Genomic DNA, 20,240 nt, shown 5'->3' with positions numbered 1-20,240 from the left:
AGGAGATGACATATTCACCCTACTGTAATCCAAGTAAAATAGACAACAATCTGCTTAAAGTACAGACATTATTTTTAACACAACTAAGATAATACTTACTTTAATTTTTCAAAATTCTCAGGCTCTAAACTCCATATTTCTTCTACTTGGGCTCCTCGGCAACCTGAAATAAGATAGTATTTCTTCAGAAAACAAAATAACTCATTTTTTCCTTCACCATTAAATAAAATACTAACTGAAAGGAATGTACATTTAGGGGCCATGAGACATGACAAATTAAAATGGTAAAACTGATAAAGCTCACAGACAAATCCTTTTAATTCCTTTACTATTTCCTAATTATTTATAATGGGAGTATATTACTTTTACAATTGAAAGAGGTTTCAAGTTTATTTTCACTGAAACACCACCCCGACTTCTCAGTCCCTCTCAATCTGTCTCTTTTACAATCCACTCTTTCTACTCAATTGCTGTTTCCCTTTTACTTACACTTTTTTTTTTAAGTGGTAATAAATAACTACCACTTACCAGTGACTTTCATATCACATATTTAGCTCTGACCCTTCCCTAAATTCCAATTCTATACTTTTTAATTTATTTATTTAATTTTATTTTATTTTCAACTACCTCGGAGTCCACCAAACATACCCTTACTTAGGACAGTGGTTCCCAATCAGGGAAATTTTTCTTGTCCCTTGCCTCCCTAAGAAAGGTTTTACAATGTCTGGAGACATTCGTCACAACTGTCACCAGTGGGAAGTCCTTGCATCTAGTGGACAGAGGCCAGAGATGCTAAACATCCTACACTACACAAGACAGCCAAACAGCAAAGAATTATCTGGCCCAAAATGTCAACACTGCCAAGACTAAGACACCCTGCTCTAGTAGTACATATCAGAGTAACAGTGTACTGGTTAAGAGGTTGGCCTCAAAAATGCCACGGTTTGCATCCCAGCTCCTCCATTTACTAGCTATATAACCAACCTCTCTGTTCCCATATTCATGGAGTTGTTGTGAGGAATAAATGAGATAATTTTGTATGCATGAGATACATTTAATACAGTGCCTGGCACACTCTAAGGGTTTACTAAATGTTAGCTAGTACCATCAAAATACAAAAAAAACAGCCATATTTACCAGTGCCTTCTATGTGTAAAGTGCTTTAAATGCATTTTCTCTAATCACTGCAAGGCAAGTATTATACAGAAGAGGGTTAGGGATGTTAAGTGTCTTCCTAAATTCACTACAGCTAGTATATACAAAAAAAAAAAAAAAAAAAAAACTAATTAAAATCCACATCTGGTTCCAAAGTCTGGACAGTTTTTAATATTCCAGATTATTGTCAAGTAAAAGCTAGAGAAGCCTTTGGCCTATCTGGGAAAAAAAAAAAAGAAGTTACAAAAAAAATTCAGTCAACCAACTACATGACTTTGGGCATTCATACCATTCCAGGACTCAACTTGTTATATACAGCAACTATCTATTAAGAATTCACTCTTGTATTAAAGATATACATACAAGGAGAGTTATAGGCTGTTTGTAGTAGAAAACATCTTGATAGACATTTACATATAGGAAGCTGGGGGGAAAGAACTTACAAATGTAAACCTGTATTTATGAGCATTGAAAAGGGCACAAAAGGACACTAATGCAATTGTTAATACTGGTTACTGCTATTGGAAATCAATTGTAAAAAGGCCAAACATTAAAACATAGTATACTAAAAGAACAAAAGTCCACTGCATAAAAGTGTCCCCAAATCTTTTGCACGGGTAGAATTTCAAGTGATGATGCCTGTTTAAACAACTTTAAGCTAAACAAACACACAACTTTTGGGGTACAAAAGACATACTACTCAACTCTTAATACCTATCTCCTTATATACATTCAGTATCTAATAATTCCCTTATGTACATTCAATTTCAAATAATGCATGGTATAGGAAAGAGAAGCAATGATTCAAGAGGCCTGGTTCCAATCCGAGCACTGCCTTAAAGTTCTTAAACTTGAGCAAGAACATAATGTCCTAGAGCCTCACTTTCCTCATGTATAAAACAAGAATACCTCCTGCTTCATCCAATCCACACAATTCTTGTGAGGTATATATTATCAAACACTAAATACAATGAATCACTTAATGCAGACTCCCTAACATATATTAAGTAAAAAGGTGGGTGTGGGGAGAAGGCTTTAAAAAGTTAACAAAATGCTGGTATTTTACAAATACCTTTTACGTGCCAAGCATGGTACTACGTCCTGGCATGGACAGAAAATAATAAACAATAGTTGCAATACTTACGAACTTCACAACTAAGGGGAGCCTGGCTGGCTCGGTCAGTAGAGCATGTGACTATTGATCTCAGGGTCCGGAATTCTAGCCCCACGTAGTGGGTAGACTTTATTTAAAAATAAACAAAACAATACTTCACAACCAGTAGGAAACAGGTATATACAACTCAAATGGCAGCCTGCCTAACATGCCTATGAGAGGTACACCAGAGAGCCTTCTGGAAGTTAAGAAGCAGGAGAGATCATTACTATCCTTGCTGATCAGAGCAACTTTCATGGATAGTTGAACTAGGTCTTAAACAGGATTAACATAGGATTTGTCATCCAAACCAGGACTCTGCTCCAAAATGAAAGGAAGTACTGAAATGAAAACGTTTGAGATATTTGTGTATTGACTAACACATTTGTATTATGATACTGGTGGCTCTGTAAAATAGTTCTATTCAAAAACTAATTTCAAAAATAATTTTCTTTAAAATATACCTGGAGCTTTTCTCCTGAAGAAAGATAACTCTGGGAGGGCCCTCTGTTGCCATTGCTTTAAATTTAAATGTAATGCTATCTTCCAAAAGTTTTGACAATTTGTTATTCCCCTAACCTCACCAAATCTACGAGAAGTAAAGACATGGCCCTGGCTTCTACACCTCCTACAAAAAATAGTCCCAGATATCATCCCTAACCATGTCATTCAATGGTATGGACAAATGTCATTTAGTTAGTGATGTCACCAAGTAGGAAAATCTGCATTGTGGACAATCACCCCAAAAACAAGGATGAGACTCAAATATTTGTGAACCCCAAACTGGAGAGCTGTGAATTTGTATCCCTAATGAGAAGGCTCCATTTTGGGGTCCTCAACAATTATAAGCAATACTTGCTTCTAAGCATACTAGATGCACTCTCATAAGTATACTTTGACTTTCTGTATGAAAGCCAAGCATTAACTTGCCTCTCTCCTCCAAACAAGGGAACATGTACCTCAGGAGAACTCCTAACAGAGCTTCATGTCAAGGAAACACTATATTGGCCCCAAAAGTCATTCAGATTTGTCTCAACTCCTGGGCCAGAGTTGTTGTGAATGATGGAATTCTGCAAGACTCCCTCCTGGCAAGCCCAGGAGGAGTCTGTGCAATTACTACCTATACCTGAATTATGGCCTTCAGCCAAGATGAAAGGTCAAAACAAAAACTTAAGGAGAAAGCCACTGCTTTCTAATGTAAACACAGTAAGAGATAAACTAAACAGATTCGGTACCAGCTCTGTGGGTCAGATCAGATTAATCAGAGAAGCTGAAGGGATGGCATGTTTGGGGTAGAAAGGAAAAATGGAATTTATTGGGAGACAACTCTCAATGAGTTTCTCCTGTTTCTGCTTATCTTCTGGGAGGAGTTCTGGACTATCGTTTCAAGGATGTTATTTCAATAAACAGACTTGAAAGATAGATAATGTCTCCCCCTGGTGCAAAGATAAGACTTACGTGCTGTCCATAGTATCTTCCTAAAGCCAAAGGCCGAGCAGGTTTGCTAGCAGCCTCTTTAATAAAATTGGAAGTTCCCTAAACTCAGGGTTCCTTAGCTATGACACAGACCCATGTGTGCAACATCCACCTCTACCTACCGCCACTCCCATGGACTTGTAGGACAAGGGATCCAATGCAAATGTGAATCTCCTGTTGCCTACTGTGCCAAGGCTAATACATAATACAGTCTTTTATCTCTTTATCAATACATATCAATAATACAATCCTTTATAATATAAACAGGCTAACTTGTTAGCTGGCAAACAGGGTAAAATATAATAGTCCATATTTCTTAACAGATGTTGGATTTTATCAAATGCTTTTTGTGTCTATTAAGATAATCATATAGGGGCGCCTGGGTGGCTCAGTCGGTTGAGCGTCCGACTTTGGCTCAGGTCATGATCTTGTGGTCCGTAAGTTCAAGCCCCGCGTCGGGCTCTGTGCTGACAGTTCAGAGCCTGGAGCCTGCTTCCAATTCTGTGTCTCCCTCTCTCTCTGCCCCTAATCCACTGGCATTCTGTCTCTGTCTCTCTCAAAAATAAATAAACATTAAAAAATTTAAAAAAAAGATAATCATATAGTTTTTTGGGGTTTTTTGTGTTACTTTGGTGAATCACATTGAATCCCAAATATTAAACCAACACTGAATTCCTAGGATAAACCCCACTCAGCCATGACATACTGTCCATTTAATAGATTATTAGATTTGATTTACTAAAATTCTGTTTAGAATTTTTGCATTTATGGAGCGCCTGAGTTGTTCAGTCAGTTAAGCATCCAACTTTGGCTCAGGTCATGATCTCATGCCTCAAGGGTTTGAGCCCGCATCCGGCTCTGTGCTGACACCTCAGAGCCTGGAGCCTGCTCTGATTCGGTCTCCCTTTCCCCACTCATGCTCTATCTGTCTCTCTCTCTCTCTCTCAAAAATAAATAAACATCAAAAAAACATATTTTTTTAAGAATTTTTGCATTTATGTTGATGATGGAGTTAGGTCTGTAGTTTCCTTTTCTTGTAATGTCTTTTCTGTATTGGGTGTTATGATAATGATGGCCCTCAGAGAATATTGGGAAATATTCCTTCCTCTCCATTTTTTCTGGGAAAAGTTTGTATAAAATTGGTATTACTTAATCCTTAAATATTTGAAATAATATACCAGTGAAGCAATTTTGGCTACAGTTCTCTTTGTGGGAAGATTTTAAGTTACAATTTCAATTTATTTAATAAAGTAAGGCTATATTGGTTATCCATTTCTTCTTGTATAAGCTTTGGTAATTTATGTCTTTAAAGATATTTATACATTTCACCCAAGTTGTCAAATTGATTGGCATAATAATGTTTAGAATATTCCCTTATTATCTTTTTAATCTACAGAATCCATAGTGGTATCATCTTACTCCTAATATTGGTCATTGTGTCTCCTCTACTTTTTCTTTCCCTTTTTTTTTTTTTTTTTAAGTATTTATTTTTAAGAAATCTCCATACCCAACATGGGGCTTGAACTTACAACCCTGAGACCATGAGTTGCATGCTCTACTGGGGCACCTGGGTCGCTCAGTGGGTTGAGTGTCTGACTTCAGCTAAAGGTCACGATCTCATGGTTGGTGAGTTCAAGCCCCACACTGGGCTAGCTGCTGTCAACCTGTCAGCACAGAGCCAACTTCGGATCCTCTGTCCTCCTCTCTCTGCCCCTTCCTGGCTTGCATTCTGCCAAAAATAAATAAATATTTAAAAGAGTTTCATGCTCTACGAACTGAGCCAGCCAGGTGCCCTTTTCCTCTCTTTTTTCTGACCAGGCTGACTTGGGGTTTGTCCATTTTATTGATCTTTGACAAACCAGCTTTTAGTTTCATTGATTTTCTCCACTACTTTTCTCTTTTCTGTTTCACTAATTTCAACTCTGATCTTTATTATTTCATCTGCTTACTTCAGGTTTCATTTGCTCTTTTTTCTAGTTTCTTGAAATGAAAGCTGGGGTCATTGATTTGCTGTGGAAAAGTAAATGCAGTCCCTGCTATTCCATCCTGGCTGGAAACAGAAGTTTATAGCTTCTGTTTTTAATTGGTAGACCATCATAGTTTGTTTTGGTGCATTCATGAATTATGTATGTGCCACACCAATTAAAAGTATGTGTCTGCTCCATCAGTTTCTTAATAAGGATTTTGTTTTATCATGATGCTATAGTCCACTAAAATTTGTATTTATATATTCACTGACTCCACAAATAATTTCCCTTCCAATGAACTACCTTTTAAAATAAATTTACATTTGCATTCAGAACACAGTAAGATTGTCCACTTTTGGAAGAATGAACTTCAAAAAACTTTTTTAAAGCCAAGAACTGGCTAAAAAAAAAATGGAAATGATTGAAATACACTTGTTTTCTCTTTGAAACTATCTGATGATGATATACAACTACCATCATTTAACTTTTTGCAACATTTTTCTGCTAATGTGGCCAATCCATTAATAGCAATTACTTTTAATTTGTGGTAGTGTAAGAAGACGCAGTTACATATTCTTTTATGCATGGCTTTTATAATCATTTTCAATTCTAAGTTTTCTATACGTATGGGACTGAAGCAATAACTGTTAATGGAGTGGATTAATTTAAAAACAAACTTGCCTAGTATAGTATTTCTTAAAGTTAACTTTACTATATCATAATAGCTAAGGTTTTAAAGGTAAGTTTTATGGCTAAACCTACAGACATCTCAAACTCAATGTCCAAAACTGAATTTTCTCATCCATCAAGCTTGTTCTCTTATACTTCACCTGCCATTCAAGCTAGAAACTATGGAGTCATTTTCCCCTTTTCCCCTACATCCAGTCAGTCAGCAGTCCTATCGATTTAAATATAGCAAAATTATTGCAATTACCTCCTCCTCTTTAACCTATTAGTTTATGTCAAGCTAATCACCTGACTCCAACCATTTTAAGAGACTTCTAGCTTCTCTGGCTTCATTCCACTCCACCCTGCACACTACACTTGGTAAACCTTTTTTAATTATAAAAATGTCATTTCAGCATTCCAGTATCTTTGACAGTTAAGTCCCCAGTAACCACAGGGCAATCCAAACTATACAACTCAGCAAACAATCTAGCCTCAGTTTATTTTTCAACTTCAGATTGAAATATTCCTCTGGTCTGTCACATACATTTTCAGTCACTTTGCTAGGTTGTTTCCTATGCCATATACTTTAACATTACTACTGTTTATGTTTTTCCTTCTGCCTGTGCTCTTCCATGACCTGTGTTCCCGTTACATTCTGTACACACTCTAACACAGCAATTAATACACCATATTAGTTGGAGTGTCAGATCTTTAGAGGAGCACTCGTGGTTCATTCACAATGAAAATTCCCAAACCCTCCCAGTGTGCCTAAGAACATACGCTTGATAGGTAAACATACGTAGGTAAACAAACGTAGGTAAACATATTCTTGATAAATTATATTCCAAACATTCAGCTATGTACGATAGTATCTACATCAACGTTTAATTTTCATCTCCAGTACAAGTTTTAACATAATAGCTAGAATTAATAATACTTGAAAAAAAAAAGTAGCCATAAAAATAAACTTACTGCCCAAAGAAAAGGATGGGAACAAGAAGGGCAGGAAAGGATAAAAAGTGAAATATGCTGACTATTTAGGATGTAAGACAAGGAACACAGCCAGAAAAAAAAAAGCTGAGGAAAGCATGTGGCCTCTGGTCTAGAGCACTAGCTCAAGAAACCACTTTACCGGAAGCCAAAAAACGATCAGGGAGAATAACTAGCGAAGTGGCTCGTCAGTCCCACGCAGTGAGCCTGTGGGAACGTCCGCAGAACTAATCACACACTCAAGGTGTTCGGCTTTGAGTAACTAGAATCTCGGGTTCCTGCGCGGCTTGGGCCATATACCCTACCGTGGAGGAGGCACACCCTAGGTTTTCTTGCAGAACTGATGGCCCGAGACGTGCACCTGGGCACACCTGCCGGGTATAGGGAGCGCTCCGCAGAAGAGCGATGGTAGAGAGGGAAAGATACACACGGAAGGGCGGGGGCGGGGGGAAGCGCTCCAGTCAATTAAGCAAGTAACTGCCGAGTCCTGAGGATACGACAGTGCACAAGGCAGATACGATCCCTGCCCTCGTGATGTGGAATCACTGCGGAAACGCGACTGCCCAGGACTGAGACGGGGACGAGAGCCCTCCGCGATCCAGGTTTCCAGAGTCGCTTCCCTTCAGACGCGAGGCGGCGGTGACCGCAGAGAACCACTCTATGCCCAGCCTGGGCCTCCTCCCGTGACCCCCGGCCCAGGACGGTCCCCTTGGCTCTCACCGAATCCTTTAATGAGCTCGGTGAAGACCCCGGGGTCGCTTTCCATGAGGCACCACTCCCCGGCATTGCCCGTCATGGCCCCGGCCACACACCGCCCCGCTCCACCTAAGGCTCTGGCCGCCCCCCGCACCAGCTGCCGCCGGGCACTGATCTCGGCAAACCCGCCGCTGAGCTCGTCAACCCCACGTCACCCCGCCTACTTCCCGACAGCCTCCGGGCGCCGTCACCTGCAGCGCGACTAAGCGCGGGAGGACGCTCTAGCCACCCAAGAGACAGTGAAACTCTTCCTAGGCCGTGCAGGACCCGTAGCGGATTCGGAAGGGGCCGGGGCCTAAGAAGAAAGGGAGGGGACTCAGTACGCCGGAGGAGGTAACATCCGGGATCCTCGCCAGTCTGGAGCGAGGGCGGGGCAAAAGTAGAGGGGCGGGGCTCGTTCCCGGGAGCCGAACCTGCAGGCCCTGGCGTTAGTGGAGTTGGAGCAGTTACCGCCCTAAGGGCTGCAGCAGCTTCTACTCGTTTTCCCGCGCCTCGCAGGGCTTCTCCCAGTGGCGCTGCGGGTTCGGAGGGTCGGCCGGCAAGCACAGGTGAGGAAACTGCGGGAGGCCGACTGGGGCCCTTTGTGCGGTCTGAGCGGCCCCGGGGACGCGCAAGGTTTAGCTCATCCTCCATGTCCCTCATCCCGCATCCCTGCGACCGAGGCCGGAGCAAACACTTCGCCAAACCATCGTTCTCCACCGCCCTGCCTCCGCGTCCTGCCCTTGCTGGGTAACGAAACCAGCATCGCTGTGGGCACAACCTCGCTTGGCCAGGCTGAGACGCTCCCCAGGGTGGGCCTTTCCCGAATCCCGGACCGCTCCGGCTTGTGCTTCCATAGCTTCCCACAGGCCAGCGTCCGGAGTGCCCGCTTTACTCCTCCTCTTCCTCCTCCTCCTCCCGCGGCTTCTGCGCCGGGAGGCGTTGCCTCGGCTCTGGGGTTTGGAAGAGGGATTTTGGTGCAAAGACAGAAGGCGAATTTATCCTCGAGGGAATGACGAGAAGAGTGAGATCTGTTCTGTAATCCGTGGGGACGATAGACAAGTGTAAGGGGATGCGATGCCTAAAAGAAAATTAGGTTGAAAAAAACGTAATGTATTAATCGAACATTTGTAATGTTTCTAAGATTAAAGGAGTTAAACCAAAAATGCCTATTTTCGCTAAACCGTGAAAATGCCCTCGTTCAGCAGACCTCTGTTAAGATTATAAATCTTTAAGAGTATGTGTATTTATGCATCACTCCTTAAAGCTCTGAGTTCCAAGAAGGGCCTTTGGCTTCCAGAAAAAAAATATTTTAGTAGACAAAACTGATTCCTTGCTTCACAAACAGGTGTCCTATCCATCGGAGTTAGCGAGCCCTGTGTTATGGACTAGGTGAAGCCACAAAATTAACATGACAAATATTACTTAGGGAAACAACAGAACAGTTTTTATATTGAAGCAAGCATGGTTATGGGGCGCCTGGGTGGCTCAGTCGGTAGAGCATCAGACTCTTGATCTCCTGGTTGCAAATTAGAGCCCCAAGTTGGGCATAGAGATTACTTTAAAAAAAAAAAAAAAAAAGGCCTGGCTATATTGTGGAGTAGAAATCAAAATTTGTATAAAATGTTTGTTTGTTTGTTTTCATTTGAAACTTTTGAAGTTTGTCCCTAGGAGACAGGAAAAAGTTTGTGAGGCACAGGAGTCTAGCTGTATTTCCTTAATGAACCATACCTAGAATGAGTGTCATTGGAGTCCATAGCTGTTTGTGATAATGTGTGTTATTTTTTAATCTATGATATTGCCATGAACTTGAAAGTGTTTTCTGTGCTGAATAAATACATCATAACTAACATTTATTTATGAACTTGGTGGCTGTGGTAGAAACACCCCCCCTAACTGAAAAATTAGCCCTTTACACAGCCTAGAAGTAACCAGAAAGGGAGTTTAAATTTTTTTTTCACTTATTTTCACATTTAATCCTAAATTTGCATAAAAAATCCAGATTTCTGGGTCTTTGAGGAAAATGAGAAGATTTGGTAATACAAAATGCATACTACATGGCGACCACTTGGCTGAAGATGCACGCCTTCGGGATGGCATGCTGTCATGTTTGCAACAGGTCCTCACCACTTTTTGTTGCATCCCACATGACATGATCAACTCAGGTACACCAGCAGTCTGAATGATAGTTGTTTGACTTTGTGGCCCCAGTTTTTGCAGTATTGTTTCTTTTGTCTGGCACTCTCTCATAGGTGTACATCAGCTTTGACCTCATTTAAAAACGGTTAAGCTGCAAAACTTGTTCGACCTCATGGGAAGAAACATTTTCGAGTAATAAACAGTCAACAGAGTTTGCAAAGATATTCAGATGTGTACATTCAAGAAAAACAGGAATCCTCAAAAACACTGTATTATTAGTACTGTTAAAAGATAACAGTAAACGTTGTTCTAATGAATACAAAGCAGAAAGAACTGCTGTTACATACATACAACAGTGCCCAAGGCAATATGTATATTGTAATATACAATATACATTTTGTATATTAATTACTGGCATTCACTGATTTGGCAGTCAATATTAAGAAAGAAAGAAGTGGGCAATGTATAAAATGTCCACAACCAACTTCCAAATTGTGGCTATGCCTTTAAAAATACTGTGACCTGTTTAATTCTTCCACAAATTTTAATTTACAGAAGTTTAAAATAACTTCAGCTATATTAGAGTCTTTAGAATGGTGTGCTTTAAGAGCTCTGGATAGGACAGGCCAACCCAAAGAATTAACTGTCTTTTTTTTTTTTTTTTTTAATTGTTAATCTGGATTTACAACACTTGATTATTCACGAGTGGATTAATTGATGACCAGGCTCTGACCTCACTCACTGCCCAACTGCCTTCTAAATCACTGACAGTGGAGCTTAAGCTCCGAGGGGGGAGATGATTGGAGTTGGGGAGAGGAGAAATTAAGATACTGTATATATCTGTGTGTATCTCAAATTGCTTTCTAAAGACAAATCTAGGAAATACCTATAAATAAATAGTTAAGTAGATAAATAAATAGATAGTTAGATAAATAGTTAAATAGATAAACAGTTAAATAGATAGTTAAATATCATTTGAATGTCTATTTAAATGACTTCCCAAATATAGTCAATTTTTAGTTTTCGTTTAATGACAGATTTTGGAGATAGAATTGACGTGTCATGAAATTCACTATTTTAAGTATGCAATACAGTGAATTTTAGTATATTCACAGACTTGTGTTGACATAGGCAGACTGGGTCCATGGACCCAGAAGGAGTCCTGCAGGACCAGCCAAGAGGATCCTTGGCCTTAGGAAGGATAGACATCAAGTGAGAGCAGAGTTTATTGAAGATACAGAGAGGTGACAGATACAGAGTATCTGAGAGACTCAGAAAGGAGAGTAGAGTAGTCTCAGTTTTGTTTGGGCTCTAGTGCTTTTATTAAGGATTGTGGTCTGGTCCATATGTCTTCTCAGGCATCCAGAAACTGGTCAGAACGAGGAGTGCTCAGGTGTCCTCCATAAGTCACTTGTGCCCTGGAGCCAGGGATCTGGCGGCAGTGTGCCTGGAGTCAGTGTCTGCAACCTTGCTCTTTCACTCCGATCTGTGCTGGAAGACTCCAAAGAAATCATTAGCTCCTTGACCCTTACAGAAAGGGAATACATTTTTTGTACTAGAAGTGTAAAGCGTGTGTAAGGTGGGGTGCAGGTCCTAGCAAGTGTAGAAGCAGGAAAACGAGGAAAAACACAGTTCATGGAGTCACTTTAGTTTCTGTATCTCAGTGTGAGCGTTCACCATTGTCTAATTTCAGAACATCTTCATCACCCCGTGAAGAAACCCCTCACCACTTTGGCAATTCTTCAAAAGGTTAAATATAGAGTTACCATATGATCCTTCGTTTTACAATGTATGTGGGTCTTAATTTCTCCAGCTCCTCACCAACACTTCTTATTATTGTCATTTTGATTGTAGCCATCCTAGTGAACGTGAAGTGGGATCTCATTTCAGTTTTGTTGTGCATTTTCCTGATGAGTAATGATATTCAGCATCTTTTTATATGTTTATTGGCCATTTGTACATCTTTGAAGAAGTGCCTGCTCAGATGCTTTGCCTGTTTTTTAATTGGGTTATTATCTTATTATTGAGTTATGAGTTTTTTATAAATTCTAGATACAAGTTCCTTATGGTATGATTTGCGTGTTATTTTCTCTCATTCTCTGGGATCTCTTTTCACTTTCTTGAGGAAACACAGATTTTAAATATTGGTGAAGTGCAGTTTATCTTTTTTTTTCCTACTGTCCCTGTGCCTTTGGTGTCTGTTTTGACCCAGTTCTCTGACACAAACTCAGTGTTCCGCAGTTCAGTTCAGTTCAGTTCCAGAGTTAGCTTAAGATCCCACTGATGCGGTTTTAAGTGTTGGGGTTCAGAGCCAACAACCAAGAAAGAATTATTGAGATGTTTTCAGTGCAAAAAGGTGGTTTTATTAAAACGCGGGGACTGGACCCATGGACAGAAAGAGCTGCACTGGGGTTGCGATGGGTGACTGATTATATATCTTCAGGGGAGGAGGGGTCTAGTCTCGAAGGTATTTTGGAAACAAGGTTTCCAGGACCTTGAGAGGCTAGCTGCTGTTAGGAAAAGGTCATTTATTACTGTTTAGTAAAAACTCAGTAATGAGACCCTTCAGATATCTATCAGGGGACCATAAGCTTGGAGTATGATTGCCAAGATATATCTTGGGGGGGGGGGGGTAGTAGAGGTAAAGGAAGTTTCCAAAGGAGTTTTTATATGTTAAGTAGACATACGATTCTGGGGGGTCAGGCTAATAAGATTGCCTTTTGCCCTTAGCAAAGTCAACATCGAGGCAGCTGAGCTCCCAGAGGAATGTCAATCTGCCTGTCTTGAGGACTTGTCAATGGCCTGTAAGTTATAAGGAAATTTAATCTTTTATTCTTCTGCCTTTGTTTCCTACATCACCACAAGTTAAAGGGCAAGATCCCCAACAAGACTACCCTTTCTTGAGACACCTGTTATAAGTAGGGTCTCTAGTCTACGCAACCAACTATAAATTCAGGGCTTCGCACAACCCCCTCAGGGTCAATAATTCACTAGAATAACTCACATAACTCTCTAAAAACACTATCCTGGGGCGCCTGGGTGGCGCAGTCGGTTAAGCGTCCGACTTCAGCCAGGTCACGATCTCGCAGTCCGTGAGTTCGAGCCCGGCATCGGGCTCTGGGCTGATGGCTCAGAGCCTGGAGCCTGTTTCCGATTCTGTGTCTCCCTCTCTCTCTGCCCCTCCCCCGTTCATGCTCTGTCTCTCTCTGTCCCAAAAATAAATAAACGTTGAAAAAGAAAAATTTAAAAAAACATAAAAACACTATCCTAATGATTACAGTTAAATGATATGCCTGAGGACCAGCCAAATGGAAGCCACCTATAAGCCAAAGTCTGGAGGCAGGAGAGGGATACCCTCTGTGTGGAATCCTGGCTGGTCACACTCCCAGCACATCAGTTTGTTTACCAGTTAGGAAGCACCAGTGAACTTTGATATTCACAGTTTGTATATGGGATTTTATTACTAGGCATGATTGGTTATGATTGGTTGACTGTGTGGTTGAGCCCAATTTTGGGCCCTACAGCCTTCCTGGGAGTTTGATCTGGCCCAAAATGCCAACCCTCTAATCAAATGATTAGTCTTTTTGGTGACCAGCCCCCATCCTGAAGCCCAGAATGAATCACCACATTAGCATAACAAAAAGACTTATCAATCTGGAAATTCCTAGCATTTTTGAAGCTCTGCCAAGAAAAAAACTAGATATTCTTTATTATACCGCTGTCTTACCACCTAGACAATTTTAAAGTTAATTTATATATCAGCAGTCAGGTACCAGGAGAGTAGCTTAGAAGTAGTGCCATTCTGCTTTTCATATTTAACTTTAAATTTTTGAGTCTGATAAATTTACACAAGCAAGTAGAGAGGGGCCATTCATGCAATCTGTCCTACTGTTTTATGTTTCATCCTGGAAAGAATAGTCCTAGAACCATGTGAAAAGCTGGGCATTTTTTCCTGTAAAAATGTTGAAAGGGTATGTCTTCATGGTTGTCATTAATACATGCAAGGATAAGATTCCATTGACACAGCTATGAATAAGTAACTACATTTCTTATGGTAGAAATTACAAGGATTACATTTAGGGATTTTTCTTAGGCATCTTCCCTAGATTTAAAAGTTCATTTTGCTGCTTGCTCAACAAGATACTTATACCTGATACTAAATGCGTTAGAAAAACTTTCAAAGAAATACTATTCTCAAAAGACAGTTTTACTTAGTATTCATTACTTCTTCTTCATAACTTCTCATGTATTATTTTTTATTGTATATCCATTTACTGCATATAGTCCTTTTTTTCTAATTACAGAATTTATCTTAAAGGCTGGAATTATATTTTTAATTGCACATGTTGAGACTTATTTTTAAAAATGTTAGAGGAAAGAAAAGGCAATCATACATATAATTCTTAGATGGTTCAGAAAATTACTTTAATATTGCTCTGTTATTCTTAAATATATATTACTAATTACTTAAGAGTGATACTTAGTCTTAAGAGTGAACTTAAGGTTCAGAGAAGGGATACACAACTAAGACCCGGTCCCTGCTCTTAGTGGAACTAAAGATACCAGCCAGACATGCTGACAAAAAAATAATAAGGGAAAGAACTTTGAGATTTGAACTGGGACCTTTAAATTTTTTTTTTTTCAACGTTTTATTTATTTTTGGGACAGAGAGAGACAGAGCATGAACGGGGGAGGGGCAGAGAGAGAGGGAGACACAGAATCGGAAACAGGCTCCAGGCTCTGAGCCATCAGCCCAGAGCCCGACGCGGGGCTCCAACTCCCGGACCGCGAGATCGTGACCTGGCTGAAGTCGGACGCTTAACCGACTGCGCCACCCAGGTGCCCCTTGAACTGGGACCTTTAAATCACACTTCTTGGGCTTTGGTTCAGGAAAGCTGTTGTATTAGCATAATTTGATACTGAATATCATTTCTATATTATTCAACTAATAAGCAGCAATAGCCAGGTGAAAGTACTACCCAAGGGTATTTTTGTAAAAGCTAAAGATGGGGCTAGCAATATCAAATGCAGTGCAAAGGTCAAAATAATAGAAAATTTTCTACTGGAATTAGCAGTTAAGGTGTCAGTCTTTGAGAAGCCTCTTATCCTTGTCAAAAGTTTTTTGGATTAAAAGGCAGCTAAACAGCCATGTTAAAGAGGGGGTAAGAATAAATAGCAGAAGCATCATTACTGCAGCAGCAGTTTCAGCCTATGCTGCACTCAGTAAATCAGTCCCTAATGACTAATATAATATGATCATTACACGGTGACACCATCTGAGGCCTAGGCCTCATAATGACACTGATTATTTCCAACACAATTCAAACTACTGTCCCCTGCCCCCAGTCACCTTCAAATTGTGAGGCTCTCCATTCTCCCATGCATTTATCCCCATGTCATGATGTGTTCCCCTCTCTGAGACCCAACCTCATGGCTCCCTTACCTGCCAGACTTCCCTCAATCTCCTTATTCCTCTCTTTTCTCAAATCTGTCTACACCCTTAGTGAAAGAGATGTCTCTCTTGCTGTCAGTAGGCCAGTCTTAACCTGGATGCTCTAAAGCTTATTCTGTTTGACTTCTTTTAGTGATCTCATCCCCTTGGTTACATCCTTTACTGTCTTCCACTCCAAATTGAATCATTCCACTTCACCTCAGTGTCTTCTCATCTCTCTTACCTTCCCTTTATGCTTCTGTAAAAGAGTAGTCCACTTGTGAAGCCTCCCTCATTCATACTCCTAATCTCGCTTACTTATTTTTAGAGAGGGCGTGTGAGTGGGGGGAGGGATAGAGAGAGAGAATCTTGAGCAGGCTCCCTACCCAGCGCAGAGCCCAGCATTGGGCTCATTGCTGGGCTTGATCTCACAGCTGTGAGATCATGACCTGAGCCAAAAGCAAGACTCCGATGCTTAACCTACTGAGCGACCCTTGCGCCCCTCCTAATCCCACTTTGTTCAGCCTCCTTCTTGCAGGATTCTACAACAATTGCCCTTCTTCATTCACTCCTGTTTGCTAAATCCAGTAGTCATTTTCCAGACTTTACTTCATCTGTGAGCATTTGACATTACAGCTATGGACTCCTTGAAATTCTCTTCCCTGTGGTCCGTGATACCACTGCCCCTGGTTCACTTTAAGTCTGTGTACCCCACCTTCTCTTTCTCCTTTAAAGGGCCCTTTTCTCACTAGCTCTTAATTGTTAATATTCACGAGGATTCCATCTTAAGCCTTCCCTACAATATATAAACGTGCTTAAGCTTGTATCATCTTTATGATGATGTACAAGACATACAGAATTTCTTTTATCTTGTGTTGCCCTTTAAGCTACTACTACCTTATCAGTTAACATTACGTTACAGCTGTGTCAATATACTTAGTTCTTTTTCTAAAATCTAAAGACAGCAAGATTTCAGAAATCCCTTTCTGGAATACATTCCCCCAAACTTTATATACCAGTTTTTCAGTTTGCCTATTCTGCACAAGTCTTCCTGTATTATTGAGACAACATTATTTTATTCTCTGCTGACTCTCAGTACACTTCTATTAGAGCACTTAATTACAGTTTGCTTTGTATTATATGTATATTTCTACCTCACTGACTAGAACGTGGGTTTTTTTTGAGGGCAGGGAAAAACATTTAAAAAAAATATTTTTAGGGACACCTGGATGGCTTAGTCAGTTAGGTGTTTGACTCTTTTTTTTTTTCTTATGTTTATTATTTTGAGAGAGATAGTGGGGGGGGGGGTGCGAGGGGGCAGGCAGAAAGAAAGGGAGACAAAGAATCCCAAGCAGGCTCTGTGGTATCCGACTCTTGATATTGGCTCAGGTCCTGATCTCAGGGTCGTGAGATTGAGCCCTTCTTCAGGCTCTGCACTGAGCATGGAACCTGCTTGGGATTCTGTCTCTCCCTCCTCCACCCCCTTTCTCTGTCCCTCCCCCACATGCACATGTGCACACACACACACACACACACACACACACACACTCTTTTTCTTAAACACTTAAAAAAAATCCTTTTAGTGGAACAGGGCTCTCTTTCATGTCTTACATCTAATATGCAATAAATGCTGGTTGAGGTTTATTTTCTGGTCGTGTTGTTTTGTTTGTCATGGGGAGAAACCTAGTGCACTATAGTGGTATAGACAGGAGACTTGGGGCATCTAGATAGGCAGCTGTACTATAGTTAGAGTAGCAGTGGACTGATAAAGTAGTGGACATTGTGGTTGTTCCATTAGGAGGATAAAAAACGATATTGTTGCCATACAGCTAGTAGCTTTAGAGATATTGGAAGGAAGAAAGTACAGGTAGTTCATCACATAAATTACACATGAGCACAGTTAATAGGATGTTAATCAGTATGTTCTCAACTACAGGTAACAGAAAACTTACAAACGGCTTAGCTATACAAAATTTCCAAGTAAAGATGCAAGGATACAGAATTTCTAAGTAAGGCATTTCCAGGTTGCTCGATGATTCCAGGTTGCTCGTGGACCCAGATTCCTTCTAATATTTTTTCTGTGCTACCATCCTTATAAATGAGTGTGTCTTCCTAAACTGGCTCCCCTGTGGCTCAAGATAGTTGCCACACTCCAAGCATCACTTTAAATGAATGTCTCAGGGTAGAAACGGAGCGTTCTTAGTAAGAGCCCAAGCCCACTTTTAAGAGTGAAGAAAACCTCAGAAGTATTCTCTGCAGACTTACTGCACACTGGCCAGTTAGATGCCCATCCCCTATACTTGTCACATGGCAAAAGAAATGCGAGCATTACCTGAGTGAGAATTTGTGATCAGTACAAATGTGTAGGCCTCACCCCAGACATAAACTAAATTAAGAAAGAAACTTTGGGAGTGGTGGGTGGAACACACAATTCTGCATGTTAAGTAGCAATTCAGTTACTTTGGATGCACACAGAGTTTGAGAACCACTGGCTTAGAGTAAATCAAGATTCATCCCATCGGTCTGGCAAAAGGTCTAGCCTCCCCTAAAGGACATACTGCCAGGAAGAGAGGGGAGGGAAGGAACGGATGTTGGATATGCAACCAAAACTGTGTATGCAGTTATTCAGGGAGTAAGACCTTTCTTAACCTCAGCTACCACAGCTGCTCTCCCTACCCCTTTTTATTTTCTCTCTGGGCCTTCAGACTGCATGCTAAATTGCCTGCTTAGTCTCTGACGCAACAAACTTATACCTCCAAAATATAACCTCTTTGTTGTTTCTGGTTATCGTACTACCACTTAATGAGCCTAAAAAATGCTTTTAAGTTAATAGACTTTGTAACAGATTTCAAAAAATATACATTAATAAATGTTTTCAAAAATAAATAAAAATAAATGTATTCCTTCTTATAATTTTATTGTTTCTTTCTAACTATAATAACATTTTGCTTTTTGATAGGTTTCTTAAAAGACAGAAGAATGGAGGAATCAGTGAACCAAATGCAACCACTGAATGAGAAGCAGATAACCAATTCCGAAGATGGATATGTATGGCAGGTCACTGATATGAATCGACTACACCGGTTCTTATGTTTTGGTTCTGAAGGTGGGACTTATTATATCAAAGAACAAAAGTTGGGCCTTGAAAATGCTGAAGCTTTAATTAGATTGATTGAAGACGGCAGAGGATGTGAAGTGATACAGGAAATAAAGTCATTTAGTCAAGAAGGCAGAACGGCAAAGCAAGAGCCTATGCTCTTCGCACTTGCCATTTGTTCCCAGTGTTCCGACATAAGCACAAAACAAGCGGCATTCAAAGCTGTTTCTGAAGTTTGTCGCATTCCTACACATCTGTTTACTTTTATCCAGTTTAAGAAAGATCTGAAGGAAAGCATGAAATGTGGCATGTGGGGTCGTGCCCTCCGGAAGGCTATAGCAGACTGGTACAATGAAAAGGGGGGCATGGCCCTTGCTCTGGCAGTTACAAAGTATAAACAAAGAAATGGCTGGTCTCACAAAGATCTATTAAGATTGTCACATCTTAAACCTTCCAATGAAGGTAAGCATAACAACCTTTGGGTTGGGGGAAGTTGCAAATACCGATAAATAGAAATATTTTATTTGAAACAGGCTTTCATTTAAAAGCCTGTGTTTCATTCTCAAAACACATTGGTTGACTAATTCAAATGTTTAATACTACCTTGGAATTAAACACCTACCACAGGCAATCCGGACATTACTAATCAAGAATCAAATGACAGATTTACACATTAATTTAATATTCTAGATCTCACAGTGTCACTGTGCTAGCTAGCATGCTTACCCAAGTGATTACGGACTATGACAGCAGCATGGACGTGATGAAAGCTGTAGGAAGCAAAGCGGATCCTAGCCAGTAGACAGCAGATAGCCACGCTGTACTGTTCCAGCCCCTTAAGATTTTTCTTTCCCTCCCTGTCTTCCTAGGACATATGTTCCATGGAACCTAAAGGCTGCCTGAAATAGTGCTGAACTTAACAATTCAGGATGTTAATTGTCTCCAAGCAGTCAGCCAGGGGACATGGTAACTTGGGGCAGTTTTCTGTGTCTATGGGAAGAGACTTTTGAGAAGTTAGTTGGATGTACAGTAATTACTTAGTCCTTCTTAGAAGGGAAATAAAAACTTTTGGGCAAGAAGAATGTAAAGTATAAGCATCCACAAAAATCAACATGTCCAAAATTTGCTTTTTTTAATACCAGAAATGAAACTTGAAAAGACGGCTCCTCATGAATTCCTAATTTATCATTTTTTATTATGAGTGGACTTTTTTTTTTTTTTAATTTTTTTTTTCAACGTTTATTTTTGGGACAGAGAGAGAGCATGAACGGGGGAGGGGCAGAGAGAGAGGGAGACACAGAATCGGAAACAGGCTCCAGGCTCCGAGCCATCAGCCCAGAGCCCGACGCGGGGCTCGAACTCACGGACCGCGAGATCGTGACCTGGCTGAAGTCGGACGCTTAACCGACTGCGCCACCCAGGCGCCCT

At 40.5% G+C, this 20,240-nt stretch overlaps 2 protein-coding genes across 7 annotated transcripts in view; one reads left to right on the top strand and one right to left on the bottom strand.

Moving 5' to 3' along the window:
• The window catches only part of UCHL5 (ubiquitin C-terminal hydrolase L5), a 42,394-nt gene extending 33,385 nt beyond the window's left edge, over positions 1–9,009 (bottom strand). For 2 of the 4 annotated variants that reach the window (XM_040453602.1, XM_040453603.1), the window contains exons 1-2: positions 8,358–9,009; positions 100–163 (exon numbers count right to left, since the gene is read on the bottom strand). In XM_040453602.1, the coding sequence (XP_040309536.1) occupies positions 100–163; positions 8,358–8,808 (515 nt within the window). In that variant the 5' untranslated portion in view covers positions 8,809–9,009. Of the gene's footprint in view, positions 1–99; positions 164–8,130; positions 8,313–8,357 lie in introns of those variants that run through there. The other 2 variants (XM_040453605.1, XM_040453604.1) reach the window with 2 other exon arrangements.
• RO60 (Ro60, Y RNA binding protein) overlaps positions 8,607–20,240 on the top strand; it is a 21,125-nt gene continuing 9,491 nt past the window's right edge. Inside the window, exons 1-3 of one of the 3 annotated variants that reach the window (XM_040453599.1) lie at positions 8,607–8,714; positions 13,015–13,088; positions 18,675–19,274. In XM_040453599.1, coding sequence (XP_040309533.1) covers positions 13,082–13,088; positions 18,675–19,274 — 607 coding nt within the window. In that variant the 5' untranslated portion in view covers positions 8,607–8,714; positions 13,015–13,081. Of the gene's footprint in view, positions 8,715–13,014; positions 13,089–18,674; positions 19,275–19,662; positions 19,779–20,240 lie in introns of those variants that run through there. The other 2 variants (XM_040453600.1, XM_040453601.1) reach the window with 2 other exon arrangements.

The sequence above is a fragment of the Herpailurus yagouaroundi genome, unplaced genomic scaffold, assembly GCF_014898765.1.
Source record: "Herpailurus yagouaroundi ecotype Mexico unplaced genomic scaffold, PumYag 209, whole genome shotgun sequence".
Classification (NCBI taxonomy): domain Eukaryota; kingdom Metazoa; phylum Chordata; class Mammalia; order Carnivora; family Felidae; genus Herpailurus; species Herpailurus yagouaroundi.
Note: the sequence above shows the minus strand (reverse complement) of the source record. Positions and strands in the feature narration are given on the sequence as shown.